Source organism: Microtus oregoni, unplaced genomic scaffold, assembly GCF_018167655.1.
Source record: "Microtus oregoni isolate MIOR12 unplaced genomic scaffold, Mior012 000001F_ref0000356, whole genome shotgun sequence".
In the NCBI taxonomy this organism is placed as follows: Eukaryota; Metazoa; Chordata; class Mammalia; order Rodentia; family Cricetidae; genus Microtus; species Microtus oregoni.
The window spans coordinates 72,097,426-72,117,750 of NW_024543060.1; the positions used below are offsets into that span (position 1 = coordinate 72,097,426).

The 20,325-nt window shown below is 47.3% G+C and overlaps 1 protein-coding gene across 1 annotated transcript; it reads right to left on the reverse strand.

The window, feature by feature from the left end:
• Positions 1 to 1,316: 1,316 nt before the first annotated feature.
• On the reverse strand, positions 1,317 to 19,706 carry Csrp2 (cysteine and glycine rich protein 2). Its single transcript, XM_041671802.1, has 6 exons — positions 19,587 to 19,706; positions 8,037 to 8,149; positions 5,246 to 5,414; positions 2,821 to 2,950; positions 2,130 to 2,223; positions 1,317 to 1,616 (listed from the first exon to the last, which is right to left on the reverse strand). The coding sequence occupies exons 2-6, from the start codon at positions 8,146 to 8,148 to the stop codon at positions 1,540 to 1,542; spliced, it is 582 nt and encodes a 193-aa protein (XP_041527736.1). The 5' UTR covers position 8,149; positions 19,587 to 19,706; the 3' UTR covers positions 1,317 to 1,539.
• Positions 19,707 to 20,325: the final 619 nt, after the last annotated feature.

A 20,325-nucleotide genomic window follows, 5' to 3' on the forward strand; every position in this document is an offset into this window, starting at 1 on the left:
TATTTCAGTTAGGCAGTGCCTGCTACTCACTGGGGTAACAGGGTAGCAGGTTCTGTTTATAGGGCACCAACTTCCACGGTTGTTGAAATGCTTTTCTCTGTTTACATAATTTCCATCACTAGCTGATAATTTTTCCTGCAGGGTCTAACCTTCCATTTCTATTAATCGGTATTTTCATCTTGTACTTTGTAGTTTATTGCTTTAATGTCTGATTTGGAAGTTTAATTATTCTTTTCTCTACACTTTGAAAATATGTGTTCCTGGTGTTTTTCTTCTCAGCTGTCTGCTGGCTTTGGTGACTGGGTGGTCCCATCCTCATTACTGATGGTGTTTTCAGTGGGTTCCCACCTTCTTTCATGCCTAGTAACTTTTATATTGCTGCTAGACTTTTGTATTATAAACGTTTTGAGCTTTGTTATGGAATTAGTTATGTGGAAAAGTCTGTCTTTTTTGGTCTTGATTTTAAAATTTGTTAGGCAAGGCTAACTATAGTTACTAGCTATCTGTGTAAAGTGCATTAGCCAAAGCCCTGCTATGCCTTGTTTACAGCCCTTCCTGTGGGGGGAATGGAGACCCTGCTCCCCCAAGTGCACAGCCTTGTCCTAAGGGCAGTGGGACTTATAGAGGCCAGAGGGTGATATACGGAGTTTTCTTTGATCACAGATGAACCTGGAGCTCATCAGTTCAGCTGGGCTAGCTGGGCAGTGAGCTCAGGGACCCCTGCCACCAACCCCAGGTTACAGACATGTACCACAGCAACAGCTTCACCAGCAGTGGTGCTGGGACCCAAGCATGCTTGGTTGCACACTGACTGAGCCAGCTCCCTAGGCCTCGGTGCACACCTAGGCGATACTAATGTAGACGGTTTCCACCTACGCTTTGGGGAACTGCTTCAACAAAGAAGAGTAAGGACCAGCAGCCTGTAATGGGGCAGAAGGAAGAGACGCTGCAGTGCTGACGGCCGGCTCTGAGGAGCTGAGAGGGTGATGCCTGGCAACCATGAGTCAAGACATCTTGACAGATAAAAAGATGTGTATGGGTGTCGCATGGAAACCTGCTAGTGGCCTCACCTTCAAAAGGGCATAGCCCACTCCCACCCCAAGCTACTCCCAGCCAATTATTCTCAGAAATAAAAATGATTTTTAAAACCTTTCTTCAGCCTGCACAGTGCAGGTGTCAGCCTAGTGCTTAAGTTGTCTATTCAACACGTTGATGGTTTTGTATCCACACGGCACTTTTCACCGGAGGAAGGAACCAAATGATTTCCCACTGAAATCACAACTCTTCCAGAAGGTTTACTCAGAAAGGCACACAAATCAAGCCGAAACTTTATTTCAAACATAAAAGAAATGCTCTTAAATGCTAGTGAATCAGCGAGCGGGGGCGCAGCGCTGCCGGGTCCAGCCTGCCTGTGCAGGGAGAGGGTGGCCGCACAGTGCCGCATGCTGGTGGAGTTTCACAGTAGTGAGTGCCATAAAGTCATCTGTGTTTGATAGTGACGAGTTGGTGTGCGCGGTGCTTCATTCTGGGTTTACACCATCACTGAGCATGAACAAGGGCCCCTGCTCCTTGACCATAGCCAAATCCCTTGGGCCCAAAGTTCTTTGCATAGCACCCTACAAAGGAGAGGGAGAGTAGCTGAGAGGTCATTAACGGTTGCTGCCATTGCTTACCTCAAATTCCATACATTTCAAAGCAAACTGTAGACTCTGTCAGAGGTCAGCTCAAGATACAAAGTGTGCTTGTCACAAGCACAAGCCTTGTGTGCAGCAAGGCCAGGAATTCCCACAGCAGTTACAATCCTGCTGAGTTACAAGTATCAAGCACAGCTAAGTTAAATGTCCGTTACCTTCACACGCTCGTATGCTTGGTTTAAAGCAAGAAGTCAAAAGACAGTTGGGGAGGCAGTGCTGCCAACCGGGCTCAGCCTTGGGAATGCGCTACTTAAGCGCTTTACTGTTGGGCCAGATTCCTAGCCCTGGGGGAGTTACACACAGGACTGGGAGGGTCTGGTCAGCGCCACATACACCTCTTGCATCGTGACACTACACTCTCTTTTTATATCAGATGTCTCATTAACCTAGAAGGTTGTGCGACCCCCAGGAAGAGCCGAAACAAAGGAATTTTACCTTTACAATAGATTTCACCTTCTTTCTCGGTCAGAGTTGTGGATTCGAGACTCTTCCCACACTTGGCACATCGGAAGCAGTTTTTGTGCCAGGGCTGGAAGAGACAGATGTGTTAGGACATCCAAGAGGCCTGTTTCCTTTGGTCTGGTTAATGCAGCAAATGGCTGGGGAACATCAACCCACAAGCAAGTTCCCCGTGCTAGACCTGACCCTCCTGGGCAGCACAAAGGGCTGTTTGCCAGTGAGCAGGCTCCAGCCTTGCTGCAAATCCAGTCTGCAGCTTAGAAGTTAGCACCTTCCTGACTGAAACCCTAGCAGCTCCAAGGAGCTAAGTGGTATTTTCCCAGGGCCAGGTATCTACTGAGCATCCAATGGCCTGGCCCTGATCACACTTCAGAACCTGTACAGAGCCGGGTGGTCACAGTTGGGCCTTTTAAAATAGAGAAATGATGAAAAAGAGTTTCTTTAAACACGACGGTTAAGCTTGGCTATCGCGTCCATAAATTAGTGATTCTGGTGTAAATTCAGTTGGAGAAGCTTAATCTTAAGCCAGAACACATTGCCTAAGTGTGAAATGGAGACAGGTGTGTGTGGGGGGGGGGGGGTAAGAGTGCAGGAGGTAGGGGTGGGGGGGAGTAGGGATGGGTTGGGGTGAAGGGCCTAGCGTTACCAGCTAGAAATGGCAGCTTACCTTTCCAGCTCCGATTATCTTCTCGGCAGCGTAGACAGAATCCCCACACCTGGAACACTTCTCAGCACCTCCATATTTCTGGGCAAATTTAGAAGTGTTTGGATTTGTTGTAGGCCTGTGCGGCTGAGCACTTGAGGAAATGGAAAAAGAATGAGGCCAGGTTTCCTCAACCGTCCTCAGAAGCTTAGGAGGAGCTCTAGCCTCTGGCAGGGTCAGAAGCCTGCAGGGTGCCGCAGCACAGTGGGCAGAAGGAAGCCGTGCTCGAAGGCAAGCCCAACCCAGAATTTAAGTATCTTTCCCTGGGGGTGAACAGAACTTACACAATGCAATCCCTAGCACCCCGCCTTTGTCTAAACACTTTTTCTCCCCCACAGTCGATCACTGCTAGCTTAAAAATACCTACAAATGCACTGGCTGCCTGAAGTCATTCATAACTGGGAAAGGAAGGCGTATTTTACAGATATTTGCTCAGTATATCTCAGTGAAGTGTGAGTCAACTATTTTCTTCATGGGAAAGAAATTCTGGAAATTTCCCTGCTACTCTGTTTGGCCGTTTACATTTCCTTGTGGCAGGATGGTATTTTTGCCACCACTTACAGGTTATGAGGGTGAATCATATTAGCATGACTGTTTTCCCCCAGTCATAAGCAGGCACACTAGAACATGCAAAACATGCTCTTGGCCACCGAGGCCATTTAGAACCCGAAGTTGTCAGGTTGTCAGGGGTGCTGCAGGACAGCCCTGCGCTGTAATACACTGTTAAAGCACACACATAGGTAAAATCATAATATCAAAATGCTGATTTTTTTCATTAAATAATTTTCATCTCTCTACACTCTGTTTTTGAGTCACTTACGAGTTTTCTACATGAATTGTTTCATATATATGGCAATCTTTAGTTGTGTGTGTTTCAAAGTATGAATCCACAGTATGGTTCTTCAGTTGTGCCTAATAGTGTGTATTCAAAACATTTCCACAGCCTACTGATAGTTACTTTTTTAAAAAGGTGATCCTTAAAAACTTACTAAAAATGGCATCTAACACTTGAAGATTAGAGTCCCAAGAAGAAATTTACAAATACATCATTAAGAAGTAAAAAAAAAAAGAAGTTTATACAAGTCAGGTGGTGGTGGTAGAAGCCTTTAATCTCAGCACCGAGGAGGCAGAGGCAGGTGGATCTCTGAGTTCGAGGCCAGCCTGGTCTACAGTTAGTTCCAGGACAGCCAGGGCTACACAGAGAAACCTTGCCCTCCCTCCCGCCTAAAGAAAAGAACTTTACACCGATCAACTCCTTCTGGGCTTTTAACAACTTCACAGGGTGTGGATACTTCATATTACAAATAAAAGGGGGGGGGCTCGGATGCTATTTAAGATGCTATTTACTTGCTAATGGGCTAAAATAATTAAGTCGTAAACCTGGCCTGAAAAGCTACCTTAATGATAGTGTTCTTTACCTCAGTGCTATCTCTCAAGGAGACCTCTGTGTAGCTCTTTAATCTGTGTATTGAAAGGCAAACCAGGGGTGTTGTGTCATTAAGAGAGGCTTCTGGGAAAGGAAGTCCTTAAGGAAGAGCAGAAGGTGGACCTGCCAAGACAGAAGAGGCAGGGGTAGAGCGGGACTTTGGGCATGCGCACAGCTTGCTCGCTGCTGGAAAGGAAGATCAACAGCAGGAAGAGCAGCTTCTTGAGTCAGCGTCAGCGAGCTTTTCCGATCAGGGCACAAATACTGACTTTGGGAGTCATGGATGGATTTAGTTTTCACTGATGGGGAGGTTTAGAGGGAGCATGTATCTTGAAAAAAAAAAATTGAAATTGAACCTTAGGAATCAGGAATGCGCTTAAAAGGCAAGTGTAAAAAGTACAGCACATTTTAACATTGCCTGCAGGGGCTGTAGTGGCGGTTCCTGGACCATACTGGAGACCTGGTCCCCAATCAGGGAAAGAGGAACGGAAGGGAACAGGGAGAGGCAATTCCACATGAAATTACCCAGCATGAAATGAAGCAGGAAGTTGTTTCAGTTTTTAAGTTTAGGACAGTAACTTCCTGAGGAAAGAGTGACTAAGGGCTTTCCATGGGCCGCTTAATTGCATACGAGAACCATCTCTTTATTCAGACACTTATTTCATGATATTTGATCTGCAGAGTGCTAATGGAATGTTAATTTAAGTCAGTTTCCTTGAGACTTAGGTTTTCCCGATAAAACCACGGCTAGACGTCCCTGCGATACGCACTGACTTTTAAGTACAAAACTGTCAATATCTTGACGTTAGAATGTCACAGAGTTTACATTAGCGTTTAGTAGAGGTCATAGTACATCTTGCTTGCTTAGGTTAAGCTAAATATGTAGACACTCCCAGGCTCCTGGTACCCGAGCAACAGCAATTGTTCTACCCACTTTTAAGACAATAGCAAGCTTTCTCTTACCTCTCTGGCTTGATGCCCAGCCTCTCGCCGCGGTCCATGTTGAGCGTGCCAGCGCCCTGGCCATAACCATAGCCTTTTGGGCCATACTTTTTTCCATAGCAGGATTTGCAGTAGATCTCGTCATCGTGAATCGCCACCGTTGTGCTGTCTAGATTTTTCCTGCAAACCACTAAGAGGGGGAAGTTAGGTTTTAACCACTGTTTAACAATATGTGTGTGCACATGTGTGTGTGTGTGTGTATAATAATAGTGTATATTATACACACACATATATATGTATAACATAAATATCTTAAAACAGTGGGTGTGTCCAAATTGCAAAGGGTGTCTCCCTCCTACAGTTTATCCTATGGTTTCCCAAAGGTCCAGCAACCCCTTCACCTACAGATTCAGTAGCCTTCCTCTGTGGTAGGTATGATACCTGCTTCACAAGAATGTCAGAATTTCTGATGCTGAAATTCTGCACAGAACCCGCCTGTTGAGAGCAAACCTTCCTCTCAACCTTTAGCGCCCATTCTTTCTGCCTTGTCATAACCAAATGTTTGCATCACGACCCAATAAGGAACAAGAGCAGTGAGCGCCTTGGAGTTGCCTCTGCAGCCCTCTCTCTCCTAAAAGCACATTCCAGATGAAGATTTAAATCCAAAATTCTAGATTTCATCTGTAGTCTAGAATGAGGGGAAAAAAAAAAAAGAAACCTCATTCTTCCAGCTTCCCTGGCAGGGATGAGCGGGTCTGAGACTCATCAAGTGGTTTATCAAGCAGTTTGAAGCCAGCATTTGTTTTCCCTGTCTCAAAGGAGAATGCATTCTTTCTTGATGGATGTTTTACCACAAAACATTTCTACGTACCCCACTTCATAAAACTGCCAAATGTCATCATGCTTTATGCAGACATTAGTTCACTTTCTAAAACTTCAAATCAGCTTGGGAAGGAAGAAAAGAGAGAAAAAAAAAAAAACCTTGTGCGGGAACTCACTGGTGGTATAGTCAGGCAGCTGGAAACCAAAGCTTAGTGGAATAGAGAGGAATTTTACCCCCTTAAAAAGGAGGGGAGGAGGGGAGGTAAGCAGAAGAACAGCTGGCTGGCTGGCTGCTTTGCCAGGGCTTCTAATATCTTAGACTAAGTGCTCTCTAGAAGAATAATAAGTGACCGTTAGTATGGACTTCAGGCTCAATGCTAAAATGTAATCGCTTAGAAGATATTAACCTCCAGCCCTTAAGCCTTAACCAGCATAAGTTCATACAAAACCTGTTCTCAAAAACATGTATGTTAGGGCTGGGGATATCGCTCACGGATAGAGCACTTGCCCGGGAAACAGGAAAAACGCCCGTGCATGTTAACGTTAACCCCAGCACAGGTTCAAAACCTCCATGTGCTGTTGTTAGCCTCAGCCCTCGGCTCTGCAGGGAATCCTCACAGAGCTGCGGGTGACCCAGAGCTACCCTGGAAGGTTTCGTCAGCTGAGTATTAGGAAAGAGTAAAGCTAGCCAGCGAAAAACCTGACAGACAGCAACTAAACACTGATGTTGTTATCGGGGCTTAACCCAAAAATGAGACCGGTTTCTAAAGTCTTTGCTTCTTAGAGTTCCAACATTTTGCTTAGCTCCGTGCCTGTTGAAATACAGATTCCCTTTAAAAAGAAATCACAGAATGGCCTCGGAAAAGAAACAGTTCAATCAAATCTGAGGAACAGCCATAATGAAGTCACAAAAAAACAGGCATGTGTAATCATTCTCCTTTTCGCAAGCACAGTTCTGTTAGGTTTTTGGTTTTTGTTTTTTCTGGGAAGCAGTCATGCTGTGTATACATTGGTCCAGACAGCTTGAATGCTGGCATCCATAGAGGCGAGACAAGCCACATTCGAAAGCGTTTCCCTCAAGTTTAAATCTTAATTAACGTAAGCAGCTTTTGGCGGCATGGTCTCAATGTGTCCTTGGAACTTGCTATGTAGACCAGACTGGCCTCAAACTCAGAGATCTGCCCATGTCTGCCCCTGACTGCTGGGTTTAAAAGTCTGTGCTACCACGCCTGGACCAGTAGATTCATGCTTAAGATGTGGACTGTGTATGTTAAACTGTGTTTACCATACAGTCCTCTCCATGGGGTAACACTGTAGACAAGGCAGGTCTCTGCTCACATGAAGTTCTTCATGTGACGGGGAGGAGGCTTTCTCAAGCCATGAGGCTACCGCTTATAAGCAGGCTTCTCTCTTCCTGATTCTCTTACTATGGGGTGTTTACTCTTCAGAACACACAGATATATGTCGTTGTGCGTCATACTTCCTACCATGCACCTAACAAACAATGATAATTCCCATCATGCCCAGAGGGACACTTGGTGACCTACACTCTTCTCCCAAATGAAGGGTACCAATAACTACAAGTAACAATACCATAGAAGGTCAAATGTGAGCTTCTGTAGAAACAGCTCGCAGTAGCCTCTGGTGTGCTAAGAACATGTCAGAGAGGAACCCAGCTAGGAAGAGAAATGGGGAAAGATCAACTTACTTATCAAAACCAAGCCAAACACACAGGGTGTGCCAGAAACTTAGGTAGCTGCCAGACAGTCCAGCTGCCACCAGGTCCTCACTGAAGCAGGGACACAGGTAACAACTGCAGAGACCAAGTAGCCATAAGAGAGGGCGGGGCACTCGGTGTCCTAAGACTAGAACGGAAAAACCACTTGCCACTCTAAAGTATCACTCTTAGCTAAGGTTTATTTCCCCTCCAAAGGTAAACCAGAGCTTTTTAGATGCGGCCTTTGTAAAGACGGAGGGGGACCATACTCACTGCACAGAAAGCAGCAGCGGTGGAAGCTCCGCCCATCGCACTGCACCTCCTCGGCGTGGTACACGGTCCTCGCGCAGGCCCCGCACTTATTTCCACCGCCCCAGACAGGCATTCTGCGGAACAAAGGATGCGTTAGGATGTCCTGCGCTTGTCTCACAAGTTCCCGACGGGCTGTTTAGGCCAGGAGACCGCGTAGGTCGTGCTCCTTCATAAACCACGTATTTCAAAGGCCTGCCTCCTTCCAGCATAGCCCAATCTCTCCCAAATTATAGCTCTCATTAGGAAACGGGCCCAGGCAGCCTCTCTTTTCTAGGAGACAAAGGACTTGCATTCAGTGGAAGAGTCAGGTCACCAAAGTAGACCGCAGAATAAGCCGCAAGAATCCACAGGAATTAAACCCCCCGGGGGGGGGGGGGCAGACACTGCCCCTCCCACGCCCACTGCTTAATGAACCCTTTAAAAACTCAGCTGGAAATCTTAAAGTAGGGTCATCTGCTACGTACACGTTTAGTTCAGTATAAAGACATTAAGTTCTTTACATGTAAAGTACATAAGCGATGAACATGCTTCTATGCGCCTGCTAGCGTTCATCCAATGACAGCTCGCATCGCCGTCTGTGGCTAGGGCAACCGCAAGCATCAAGTCCCGCGGATGGCTGCCAAGGAAGATGTGGTGCGCTTCACTGACCCCGAAGTCCTCTAGTCCAGCCAACAGTTGGTTTTCCCACCCTGGCAGGTTTGTCAGGCCGATAGAAAATGCGAACAAGTCCCTCCCTCAGCAGGGGCTGGAAGTATGTGGAGACAATCTACAAGCATGCTCTGATGTGATGGGAAATAGAAGGTTAAGCCCGGACTGCCTATGAATTACGGGCAACGTCTCTAATCCCCCTTAACAAAGTGGCCTCCTGGGACAGCGCTAATGGCCCGACTTCTGAATGCCAGCATTCTCAGCTGTCTGAGCCAGTGCACCAAGTCAGCCTTGCTGTCTACCAGTGCACTGAAACAATCCCTTTTCCCAACCCCCACCCCTTTTCTTGGCTTTCCCTTCTGTGAAAGGTATTTAGAGCCTTTTGCCAGCTGCTAAGTTTCTGGGTGTGTTTATTCCCTCTCTAGGAAATGGCTGACATTTCCTTACAAATATAAACCTAATTAGAACACACGGAAGTCCTGATCAGCGGGGAGGGGGGGAGGGGGGGAAGGGGAGAGCTTCCATCTTTAACATCGAAAGAGGATGGATTCCATAGAGCCATTAAGGTGATTCCAGAACTCTATACGGTTTCCCAATGAGACCTTTATTAAATATTTCTACAATTCATCATTGTAGTGGGTACCCTGTCCCTCTTCTGGAAGTACCACCCGAAACTTCGATCCAGAGTAGCATAGACAGAACATCCCTCTTCAGTGACAGACGTTAGAAGTGACAGGTTCAAGCCAAAATTCAGACGAGCATTTGGAAACGTAATTATATGGTTAGAGTGACATCAGTGTCCACCAGACTCCTGGAATTTCTGGGTGGCAGCTTTAGGGACTGGTTCCTAGTGGTAGGCACTTGGCTTCTGAGGGTTCCACTATTACACTTACAGAGGGAACAGGTTAGTTCTCCCAACAGAGGGCTGTTAGACAACACCTCTCTATACGAACACACACACACACACCAGTTTACCACTTTTCTGCCACACATGGGTCAGGGCGTAGCTCTGTGGTAACCAGCCCTAGACTTCACAGCCACCAGGAGTGTCAGCCGAAACAAGCTCCTTGATAGTGTGATCCAGCTTCAGGTATGTGATACCAAAGGAAAATAGCCCAAAACAAAGAATGAGTATTCTGCCACGATGGCCAGGAGTGTGCACAGGCAATGTAGTCATCTTGAGAATGTCAGTGCTCCTGTTTTAGAAAAACCCACTCTTGGTGCACGATAACAAGCCACCAACTGGGCCAAGAGACTGAGGCAAGGCAAACAGATCCAGCAATGGCAGTGCCGGCTTACGGACAGACGCGTGTCTTCCGCAATAGCAAGAAAGGATGAGAGCCCCGAGCCCCAAGGCAGGAGGAAGGGGCTTACAAGCTGAGCTAGACAAACACGGGCTCTGGCCAACCAGAACGTATCTGGACTTTCTCAAAACACTACCATGTGCAGTGTCTGCTAAGAAACAATCTGGACACCCTAGCGTCTTTGTTTGGTCTAGTGTCTCCTATAGGAGCTTGGGATCATGCCAAGAGTCATTCGCTGAGGCAGACAGGTCACGTCAGTAGGATTCCTGTGTAGAGCGTCACCACACACAGCCTGAGTGCACTCACTTCGGCGGCCTTGGCTCTGCTGGTCTTAGCCTGTTTGGGGCTGCAGTAACAGATTCAGCCTGGATGACTTGTCAAAAACAGAAATGTATTTCTGGGAGTTCTGAAGACCAGAAAGTTCAAGACCAAGACGCCTGCCGGCTTGGCATCTGCTGTGGGACCCTGGTCTCTGTTTCTAAGACGGTGTCTTCAATACAGAGACACTAACCTTGCATGGCAGAAGAGCGAGAAAGGAAACCCACTCCCGGAACCTTTTTATAGTGGTGTTAATCCATTTAGTCCTCGGTTTTCCTGCAGGGCCCTGCCTCCCAGCACTGTCGCATAGGGGATTGGGTTACAACAGGCATTCTGGACTAAAGCAACCACTCACACCACGGCAACCCTCAACCAGGTATGAACACCAAACCTCTTGCCAGGCCAGTTCAGTGAGAGGGGAACCCAGAACCGTGCATTAAAATGGGGCGCTGGCTACTGTAAACAAAGAGCCTAAGGAGCCAACAGAGAGGAAGAGAGACATGCGTAGTCTCTGAACCCCTGATCTGGCTGTACTCCAGCTCCTCCTGATCGCCTCACTTATATGAGCCGTTAAATCTGATTTTCAAGCCATGTGAGCTCAGACCCAGTTCTTTGAAGTGAGCAAGACCAACACTCCTCCACACAAAAACAGGACCGACATCACTCGCGACCACTAAGTCCAAAGGTATCGATTTGCAAAAAAAAAACCAAAACAATAACAACAAAACAAACACTACTTCCGCCCAGACAGGGGTCTACAGCTGTTAAGGGCTTGTTGTGAAGCCATTCACTTGGCCTTTCCTCTTGATGGTGTCTCGTCCTTCACTGTTTCAACCCTGATTGAGACTTAAGCCTGACTATAAACCCAACACACAAAACAGGAGCGAGCTCCATCAGCCTGCATTGGCTCGCCTCTCAAGTACCACCAGTGATACTGAGAGCTCTTGTCTGAAAGGTTACCCACTTGGCTTCTGCAATGATCACGGATACAAGAGGCATCCGCCCGAGGTTCCCTCATGAGTCCTAAGGAGAACAGAGGTCCAGTCCAGGTGTATAGGTGATCGCTTGGCTGTTGAGGCACTCCTATGATCAAGGTGTGTCCCTCATATTAAACACACACAATTTGGTCTCACCCTGCTAGCCAGCTTTCTTTGATTCTGTTATCCATCTTTGGAGCGGTCTCAATGAGGAAACAGCTCCAGCAAGACCAAAGTCAGATTAAGTTGTCCTTGAATAACATTCAGACATTAAAAAAAAAAAAAAAACCCAACTGAACATTTATGTTGTTCTTTCTCTCCAGTGAAAAGCAGTCTGGATTTTGTTGTCTTAAGGAGTTATTATGCCCCCTTCTCTATGTGGTAACGGGGACTTTAAATTCACCACTAAGTCCATCCTCCTTCCCCTGTGCGTCCACAGCAGCCAAGTGTGACTATGTCTAACTCAGGAAATACCCAGGCCTTATATTCTGTTTCTACATCCCTAGCGTTCCCACTTCTGCCACATCTCGGTCTTGTTCATACGGCTGTGTCTAACATTAAAGTCCCACCCATCTTACGGGATTCCGTAAGGAGTTTAGAGGAATCTTTTCTCTAGTGTATGCTGAAGCATCACCAGGAAGCCTCGGTGGGATTTCTGTACTCAGTTTCAGGACCGCGGATGGGCAGCAGAGTCAGCTGCGCTTTCTGCCCTGCGACCCTGTTTTGGATGCATACTCATTCGGCAATAGAGAGCGTAGGGAGACAGGCTGGTTTGGACTTTTTGTGTGTGTGTGTGTGTGTAATGCTGGGCTTGTCTGATAAACTGGAAAGGGTACTTTTCTCACGACCAAGACACTGCCAAGATAAAATCCGACATCAGTAAGAAAACCCTCAGAGCAGCCTCCCAACATCATAGCGGCACAACCACACAGCCGAGGAAGCCCTTAGCTGATCCGACCGTCCCTTGCAAACCTCATCCCTGAACATTAAAATGAGTAAGTACAACAACGGTCCCACTTACAGCACTGGCTGTCTACAGAAATGAAGTTCAACTTCACACGTTTGGTCTGAGCCCCCACCTACAGAGCCTGAATCTGGCAGGTTCTAGAATCTATGATAACCTTCCGTTTCTGTCACTCTTGGCGTCACCGCGCTTATTTTTAAGAAAGGCAAGGCTTCATTTTTTCCTCCGAGCCTTTGGCTGCGCTTCTCTACAACAGCTGCCATTAATCAGAGCAGGCTGGGTCTGCGCTGAGCAATCTGGGCCGCGTGCCTTTCCCCGATCCTGTGGGCTCATTTACAGAATGTCGAGAGCGCAAATGAAATCCCTCTTCCCATACGTCTTGCGGCGCAGGCCAAACACCGGTCTTTTCGGCTTGGCGTCTTCTTCTTGGGTTCTCACTTAACTTCCATAATGAGAATTTACCCATTGCATTAGACTGAAATGCGTATGTGAAACCTTCCCTTCCTGCTTCTCCTCGGTCTAAAGCGCCAATTCAAATCCGAGAGACTGACCCTTCTGAGCCATACTGGAGGCTAAGTCTGACTCACCTGGTGTGAAGTTGCCCTTCTCTTGGTAACTACTGAGACCTCCAAAGTGACATGGGTCAAGTCATTCATCATGGTTGGGTGGTGTATTTTTTTTTTTTATTTTTTCTTTTTAGACCTATTTTTACTTCATATATTTGGGTGTTTTGCCTTCACAGATGTCTAAGCAACACATGGATGCAATGCCTGTAGTTGCCAGAAGAGGGCAACAGATCCCTGAAGCTGGAATTAGAGCTGGTTTGGGGCCATCTTGTGGGTCCTGGGAACCAAATCCCAAGTGTTCTTCACCAATGAGCCATCTGCGCCGTGGGTCTAGGCATTCTTGCACTGCTGGCTCTGTAGTTGGCACCCAAGAGCCGAACCTGTGTGTTTAAGTGAACGTGTCCCCCATTTGGGAGTTTGTAAGTCACCTGATTTAACACTAATGTCTTGGCGTGGCGCTGTGCATAAATCCAGATTTTAAAATCCCCACAAAACACTTCGCCGTTACCCTAGAAACCTGGCTACTGTCTACTCTCTCAAAGGGAAATTTTTTCACAAACCAGCCTCATCCTGAGCCCCATTTGGGGAAAGAGGGGCTCGTTAAGGGACATCAATTAGTGCTACCGCCCTAGTACAACGGCTGTTGGCAAAGCTTGTATTCGAAAGCTGTTGTGAAAACAGAAATTAGGCTTCACCGCGTCCCAGTCTTAAGATCTCTTTCTGCTGCTGCTCCAGCTAGGAAACACAGCGGAGCCAAGAATGGCTCCTTGGTGTCTTGGTAACCTGCTACCCGTTCCATCTGGCTCCTTCTAAGAAAGCCAAATCTTCATCCTGGCCCTCCAACACTAAACCCTGACTGAGTAACCATGATGTGAGAACCAGAACCGTGTGGCCAACACTGTGTCTGCCATTGCCCTCCTGAGAAACAGGGACAGCAGTTAGGACAAGGTTTCCACGGTGGACACCCGAAGGACCGTGTCTGGCTTCATTTCACAATATTCACCTCTTGTGTGTGTTACTGGGAACTGAACCCCTCGCTTCCACATGCTAGGTTCATGCTGTACTGCTGGCTTATATTCCCCAGCCTAATATTCACTTTTTTTTTTAACAAGTTTTGAGACACCAAGTGGTTTCAGCTGGCTGGGAGCCTGCTCTTAGCTCGGGAAGGCCTTCAACTGTGGTCCTCCTGACACAGCCTCTCAAGAAGCTGGGATGTCGGACCAGGCTGGGAGGAGTGTGTAAACTACATCATAAATACTCATCTGCCCATTCTTTCTTTATCCTCCTAACCCTTGCCTATGAGGGCGCTTGACCTCCCCACCTCACCCAGCTCACGTCTGAATTCATTTCTGTATGTGGGTTCCTCTGGGGGAGAGGCGGCTTCTAAGTGTGCTATTATCTGCTCTTTAGGAAACAATCTAAATATAACTCCATAAAACTACATCCTGGGGGCCGAAGGTGGACCTCACAGAGCACCCCCGTCACAGGCATGAGACGTCAACTTTGGGCAGAGCACCAAACCAAACCAGACCAAGGCATTATTAAGCCATTATACTACCTGTTGGTTTAGGAGCTGGAGATAGAGTTAGCGGCTAGAGAGATGGCTCACTGAGCAAAGAGTAGGCTGCACAGGCATGAGGAAGGACCCGAGTTCAGGTCTCCAGCACCCACATAAAAAGGTGATGGTGCCATCCCAAAGTTAGGGGTGGAAGGATTAGGCTCTTAGGGACTTCCTAGCCAGTCAGTCCAGCTTAAAAAAAAATGGTGAGCTCCATGCCTGGGGTGACCTTGTCTCAAAAATAAAGTAGACAGCAATAAAGACACTATTGACCATGGGCAAACACCCCCCCACACACACACCATTACATAGAGGGTCTGTTTCTTAGAGACTTGTTCTTTGGTGTCAAAGACTTGTACACAGGCTGGAGAGATGACTCGGTGGTTATAAGCACTCTTCCAAAGGACCTGGGTTCAGTTCCTAGCACCTAAATGAGAGCTCACAACCTTTTGTAACTCCACTTCCGGGGATCCAGCACCTTCTTCCGGACTCCTTGGGAACCAGGCACACCTGTGGTATACATACATACACACGAGCAGAATATCCATATACATAAAATGATTTTTAAAAGTATATAAACAGGGCTGGTGGCACAGCACATCTGTGTCTGTGGCACAAGCTCACATGCTTACAGCACACACACACAGATACATAAACTGTATAAACAGATTTTTTTAGCATGGTTTTAATTTCACTGAGCTGGTAAATCAGTTTTATTTTACATATCCATTGACAGTGGATTCTCTGAGGAAGATTGAGTTCAGCCCAGGTTGGGCAGTCAAGGTTACTGTAACAATGTCTGTCATGGAAACGGAAGTACACACGACCTCGAGACCTCTTATTGACACTCTGGTACAACGCAATGAATGAAGTTAAGATTTGAAATACTTAGGTCTGAGAGCTAGTTGCCACCGCTGTGATCCTAGCAACGTCTTTAACCTCTGAGCTGCGACTTCCTGAACCGTAATTTGGAAAGAGAGGAGGATTTAATGGGGCAGCATGTAGAAAGGGCCTGGAAAACCATCAGCAGCTCCACTCAGGCCTCCTTTTCTTCAGAAACACTACTGGGCCTGGATATGGCACCAAGTTCAACTGTGCGTGACTGCTGAGGTCACTGAACTCCGAAGTAGCAAAGCAGACTCAGGTTTTGAAGCTATCCCTAAAACAACCCCACTTTTTATTTTTGTTTATTTTTTCCCCCCACAAGAACATTAAAGGTTGAGATCATTCGAACCACCAGGAGTTCTCCGTCTTTGAGTTCCCATATCATAAGCACAGGAATCCACTCCTGCCCGCCCAGAATTCACCCATTCAGTGACGTCAATGCACACTCAAACTGTGACTTTCCAAGTCTAATCTCACCTCGGAAAGAAACCTCCCTTCACCTGAATAAACCTGGCCTCTCCATTTTAAAATAATGTCCACACTGCCACAAACGCCTTCAACAGGAGTACGGCAAAATCCTCGACACGGATGTGAGCGGTGCTTGCCCAGTCACGCGCTATGGTTAAATGCAGCTATGCTGTAAGCTTGGTAATCTCTGGACCCAACATATGCCAGAGCAATCCGCGGTCAGGGAATACCCGATACTCCATGACTCAAACAGTTCATCATCTTCATGATCTTTACACGGAGTGAGACCTGGATTTAGATGCCGAGATTCCTGTTTATTTGGCAAACGATTAAAGGTTGCTTCTATCTTATCTGCTAGTTTTCTTATTTTATTTTTTAAAAATATTTATTTATTATGTATACAATATTCTGTCTGTATGCCTGAAGGCCAGAAGAGGGCGCCAGACCTCTTTACAGATGGTTGTGAGCCACCATGTGGTTGCTGGGAATTGAACTCAGGACCTGTGGAAGAGCAGGCAATGAATGCTCTTAACCACTGAGCCATCTCTCCAGCCCCTAGTTTTCTTATTTTAAAAATGAAAATCATGCTTATTTATATCATGAAGCAGTTCTGAAACTAAACAATATATGCAAACCCCTTACTATAGTGTCGGTGACATAGCAGGTAGAAGTAATTACAAAGGCTTCTGTAATATTTACTATATTCATTTATGTTAAATAGTTTATTAATTTAATCCTCACGACTGAAGTAGGCTTTACCATGATTCCCATCTTATGGATGGAAACCCTGACAGATATTAACTATGAGGTCACTATAAAGGCAAAGTTACCGGTTTGACTTAGAACACCAACAAAGCTCATTGCCAGCCACAAAGAATCAGTGGCACTGTCATCTAGGGCTATGGCAGAGATTGTTAGTATTTGCTCTCATGGATTCGATTCTCTCTTCGTTTTTCCCTAGTGAAGCCACTAGGAAACCTTCCCTACAGTTAACTGTCACATCCCTTCACCTGCATGTATCATAATCTTGCCTGATCTTCAATTATTAATCCAAAGCAATTAGCACTGTTGGCACAGGATCAAAAAATGCGAGTAATTCGCACACAACACACCATGGTTTGTTCTTCCTCTACGGCTTAGAGGCAATAAAATTTAACAATCAGAAAATTGTGCCTCGCTTCCCCAGAATGCGAAGGAGACACTCTCCTCTAGATCTTGATTTTTAATGTAAGAAATACAATTCCTCTACATCTGAGGACTGGTTAACTGAGTCATACACACTGTGTCTTATGAATTTAAAACGTTTTGGACCGGGCACTGTAGCACATACCTGCAATCCCAGCTAGTTGGGAGAGTCTGGGAAGACGATCTAAAGTTCAAGGCCAGCCTTGGAAACTTTGCAAAACCATGTCTCAAAATGAAAAATAACCCCATTCAGAGACCTTGCTTGGTATTCACAAGGTCCTGGGTTCGACCCCCGGGACCACAAACAAAACAAAAAAGCACACATTTGGAGAAGAGTCCAGATACTTCACAGGACTGAAAAAAAAGGCCCATGTCACAAAAACAGGATCCCCAGGAAGTCAAGGCACAGAGAGAATGCCTGGTGACCCAACCAACAGAACCCAAGAAGTGGCAAGCAAATGTCGGTCCAGACAGGGATGGAGCCTTGAGGAAACTTCTGAAGGTATGCAAGGGGGAAGGACTGGGAGATGTGGTTCAGGTGAAGCTCTCTCTCGACTTCCACCAAGAACCATTTTATTTCAAGTTTCAGAAAAGTGCAGGATGTGATCTAAAGGCATGAGGAATCCAACACACACACACACCTGGGGATGCACACTGGATTTACACACAGACATACACACACATACCTGAAGCTGCACATTGGATTTACACACACAGAGAGACACACCTGGAGCACACAGATGCACACACGCACACACACACACCCCTGGGCTGCACCTGGGATTTACACATCACACACACACACACACACCCTGCACCCCACCCCTAGCAAGTATGCTATTTCACCCATTTCATAAGAGGAAGTAACTGAGACCAGACAGTCAGTTAACTTGTTAAGGGCACCAAACCATTCCTGACTTCGTTTCTACCCTCCCCAGGCTGTTTCCTCTCCCTTAGAGGGCTCCCTCTCTTTGTTTCATGTGATTCATCTAATTTGTAACAGAACAAACATTAAGGAGTTGCGCTCTCCATGGCGATTTACTGGCAGGGTTATGCCTGGACCTAGCATCTCATTTTCTGCTGTGCCCCTCCTCTGTATCAACATTTACGCTATCTTTTGACGAGGATACAATCTTCCTCAAGCCCGCGATGGTGCGGTTTCACCAGGATAGTCCTCCAATCAGTACTGCTTTGAGTGTGGTCTTCAGCACACGCCCCATCAGCCAAAGTTTTGAAAACACGGGGAGGGATCTGCTAACAATTTATGGCAAGAACTTTGGACAAAATCTGTTGACGAATACCTATTGGTTCCCCACACCTGCACCTCATTTTCTCCTTCCTTCTTTATTCAGTTAACTAGTGTGCTGCAACCATATTCAAGGTAACTAAACAAACAGTGCCCCAAGTGTATATCCCAAGGACTCCTGGGATATACCCTTCTGTGGCTACCTGGCTATAAAAAGAATACAAGGGACATAAAGTCTTGAGATGGAATTATCTCAAGTGATGGAATTATCAGTAACAACTCCAAGAGAATGAATGGGAGAGAATAGGAATACAAATATCACTCGGATGCAGTTTTGAGATTGTGTGACTCTTTTGAAATCTAACTTTTAACTTTCTTGAAGAATCTGGGCACAAGTATCGTGAACCTTGTGTTTGTCCTTTTTGGATTCTTGATGTTTATGTAAGCAGGGACTTAGCACAGATTAGGAAAGTTGAAAGTCGATAACTAAACTATTTTTGGTGCCCAAGTTAAAAAATTACTACAACCCGTATGTTTTGCTTTCTATATTAAAAGGCATTTATAAAGTAGAAAAATGTACGTGGTTTGCAGTCCAAACAAAACAGGTCAAACTTTTGAGCAATCATGTAAACAAATGCAGTTCAACGTCCTGGCTCCCAAGGGGGCAGAAGTTTCGAGAGCATTCCCCTCCTTCCCAGGAATGCCTACACCAGAACTGAGCTCTGAACCCAGGTTGTGACTTCTAGGACCGGCTGCAGCATTTCTTAACCAAGCAGTTTTGCATTCCCGTTTGTCCCCGAAAGGTTGAAAGTACCGGGGAAAGCTAGGAATGATCAACTGGAATTTCACTATAGTTTCTTCTACATTTAAGATTCCGTGATGGTGGGCAGAGACCACCGAACAAAGACGATGGCCAGGAGCCCCATTATGCCGCAGGGGAAGAACTGGGGTTCGGGGATCTGGGAAGGCGTCTACCACCCCAGAGCACCCACCTAGTTTCCGAAAAAGTCGGGGGGGGGGCTGCTCATCCACACACTCCGGGTACAGGAGCAGCGACCCGGAGTTTCGAACCCCTTCCTACCCAAAGGCATGGGAGAATCGCCCCAGGAGGGAGTCTGAGGCTTCCAAATGAAGGATGGGCGGCCACGAGAAACTCCCCAGCTGGCCTCTACCCCAGAGAACAGGATCGGAAATTAAAGGTCACGGGGGATGATTTACCTGCCCCAAGGACAAGAGGTCCCAGGGCAGGGATGGCCATAGCACACAGCAGGCGTGCTAGAGGACCCCGCACTGGGACAGAAGTAGGAGGATGGGTGTGAGCCACCATCAGGAGCAGGGGTGGAGATGACAGGGACCGCTCGCAGGGCGGCGGGCTGGCTGCCTAGGACTCACCCGAGTGGGAGGCGGGAGCACGCGGCGGGCGGAGCTAGCGAGGACAGGACGGAGGAAACCCTGGAGCGGGTACAAAAGCCAGCCGGGGTCCGCGCGCCCGCCTTTAAAGCCTCCCGGAGGGGCGTGGTCTCGCCCCGTCCCGCCCACCTCCCGGCCACGCCCCGCGGCTTCTCGGCGGGGCCTCCGCCCCGGCGCGCAGAGCTAGGTTAGTTCCGAGCCGTGGCCGCGAGACAAAAGACCGGAATCCCGCCCCTTCCTGCGGCTTCCCGCGCACCGGCGTCTCCTCCCCTCTCCTCCCCATCGCTTGTCGTTCCTACCCTCCGCGTCTGGGACTTCCTGAGCACTCAGAACCGGCCCGGAGCCACCGAGGTCGGTGTCGCCCCACGGGGTTCCCGCCACCGTCTAGGCGGATTCCCGGGATGCAGGACCCCCCCGGTGCAGGATAGTCTCTGGTCGGAGTTCCAGCTTCTGGAATCCACAGCTTTCCTGTCTCGAAAGAGCAACATTCCTCATCTAGACTAAACAAATGACGTTATGAAAACACCTCATTCCCCAAGTGTTTTGCTTTCCCCACCACTCGTGGCTGAGGGGGGAAGAAACCCACAACCCACGCAGAAACCCTGGCGCCACACGGCTTCGGGGTTTCGGTTTGCCATTGTCAGAAAAGCCCAAGGAGGTCGCTGCCAGGGATGACAGCAGAAAGAACCTAAAACCTCGTTTTGAGGATGACTGACGTGTT

What these genes read in the sequence shown, in the direction of transcription:
- Csrp2 (XM_041671802.1), bottom strand. Translation starts at nt 8,148, where the DNA reads ATGCCTGTCTGGGGCGGTGGAAATAAGTGCGGGGCCTGCGCGAGGACC. An exon ending in CCGCTGCTGCTTTCTGTGCA is followed by an intron (nt 5,415 to 8,036) that starts GTGAGTATGGTC and finishes TCCCCCTCTTAG; the next exon opens with TGGTTTGCAGGAAAAATCTA. An exon ending in AGGTGAAATCTATTGTAAAG is followed by an intron (nt 1,617 to 2,129) that starts GTAAAATTCCTT and finishes TCTCCTTTGTAG; the next exon opens with GGTGCTATGCAAAGAACTTT.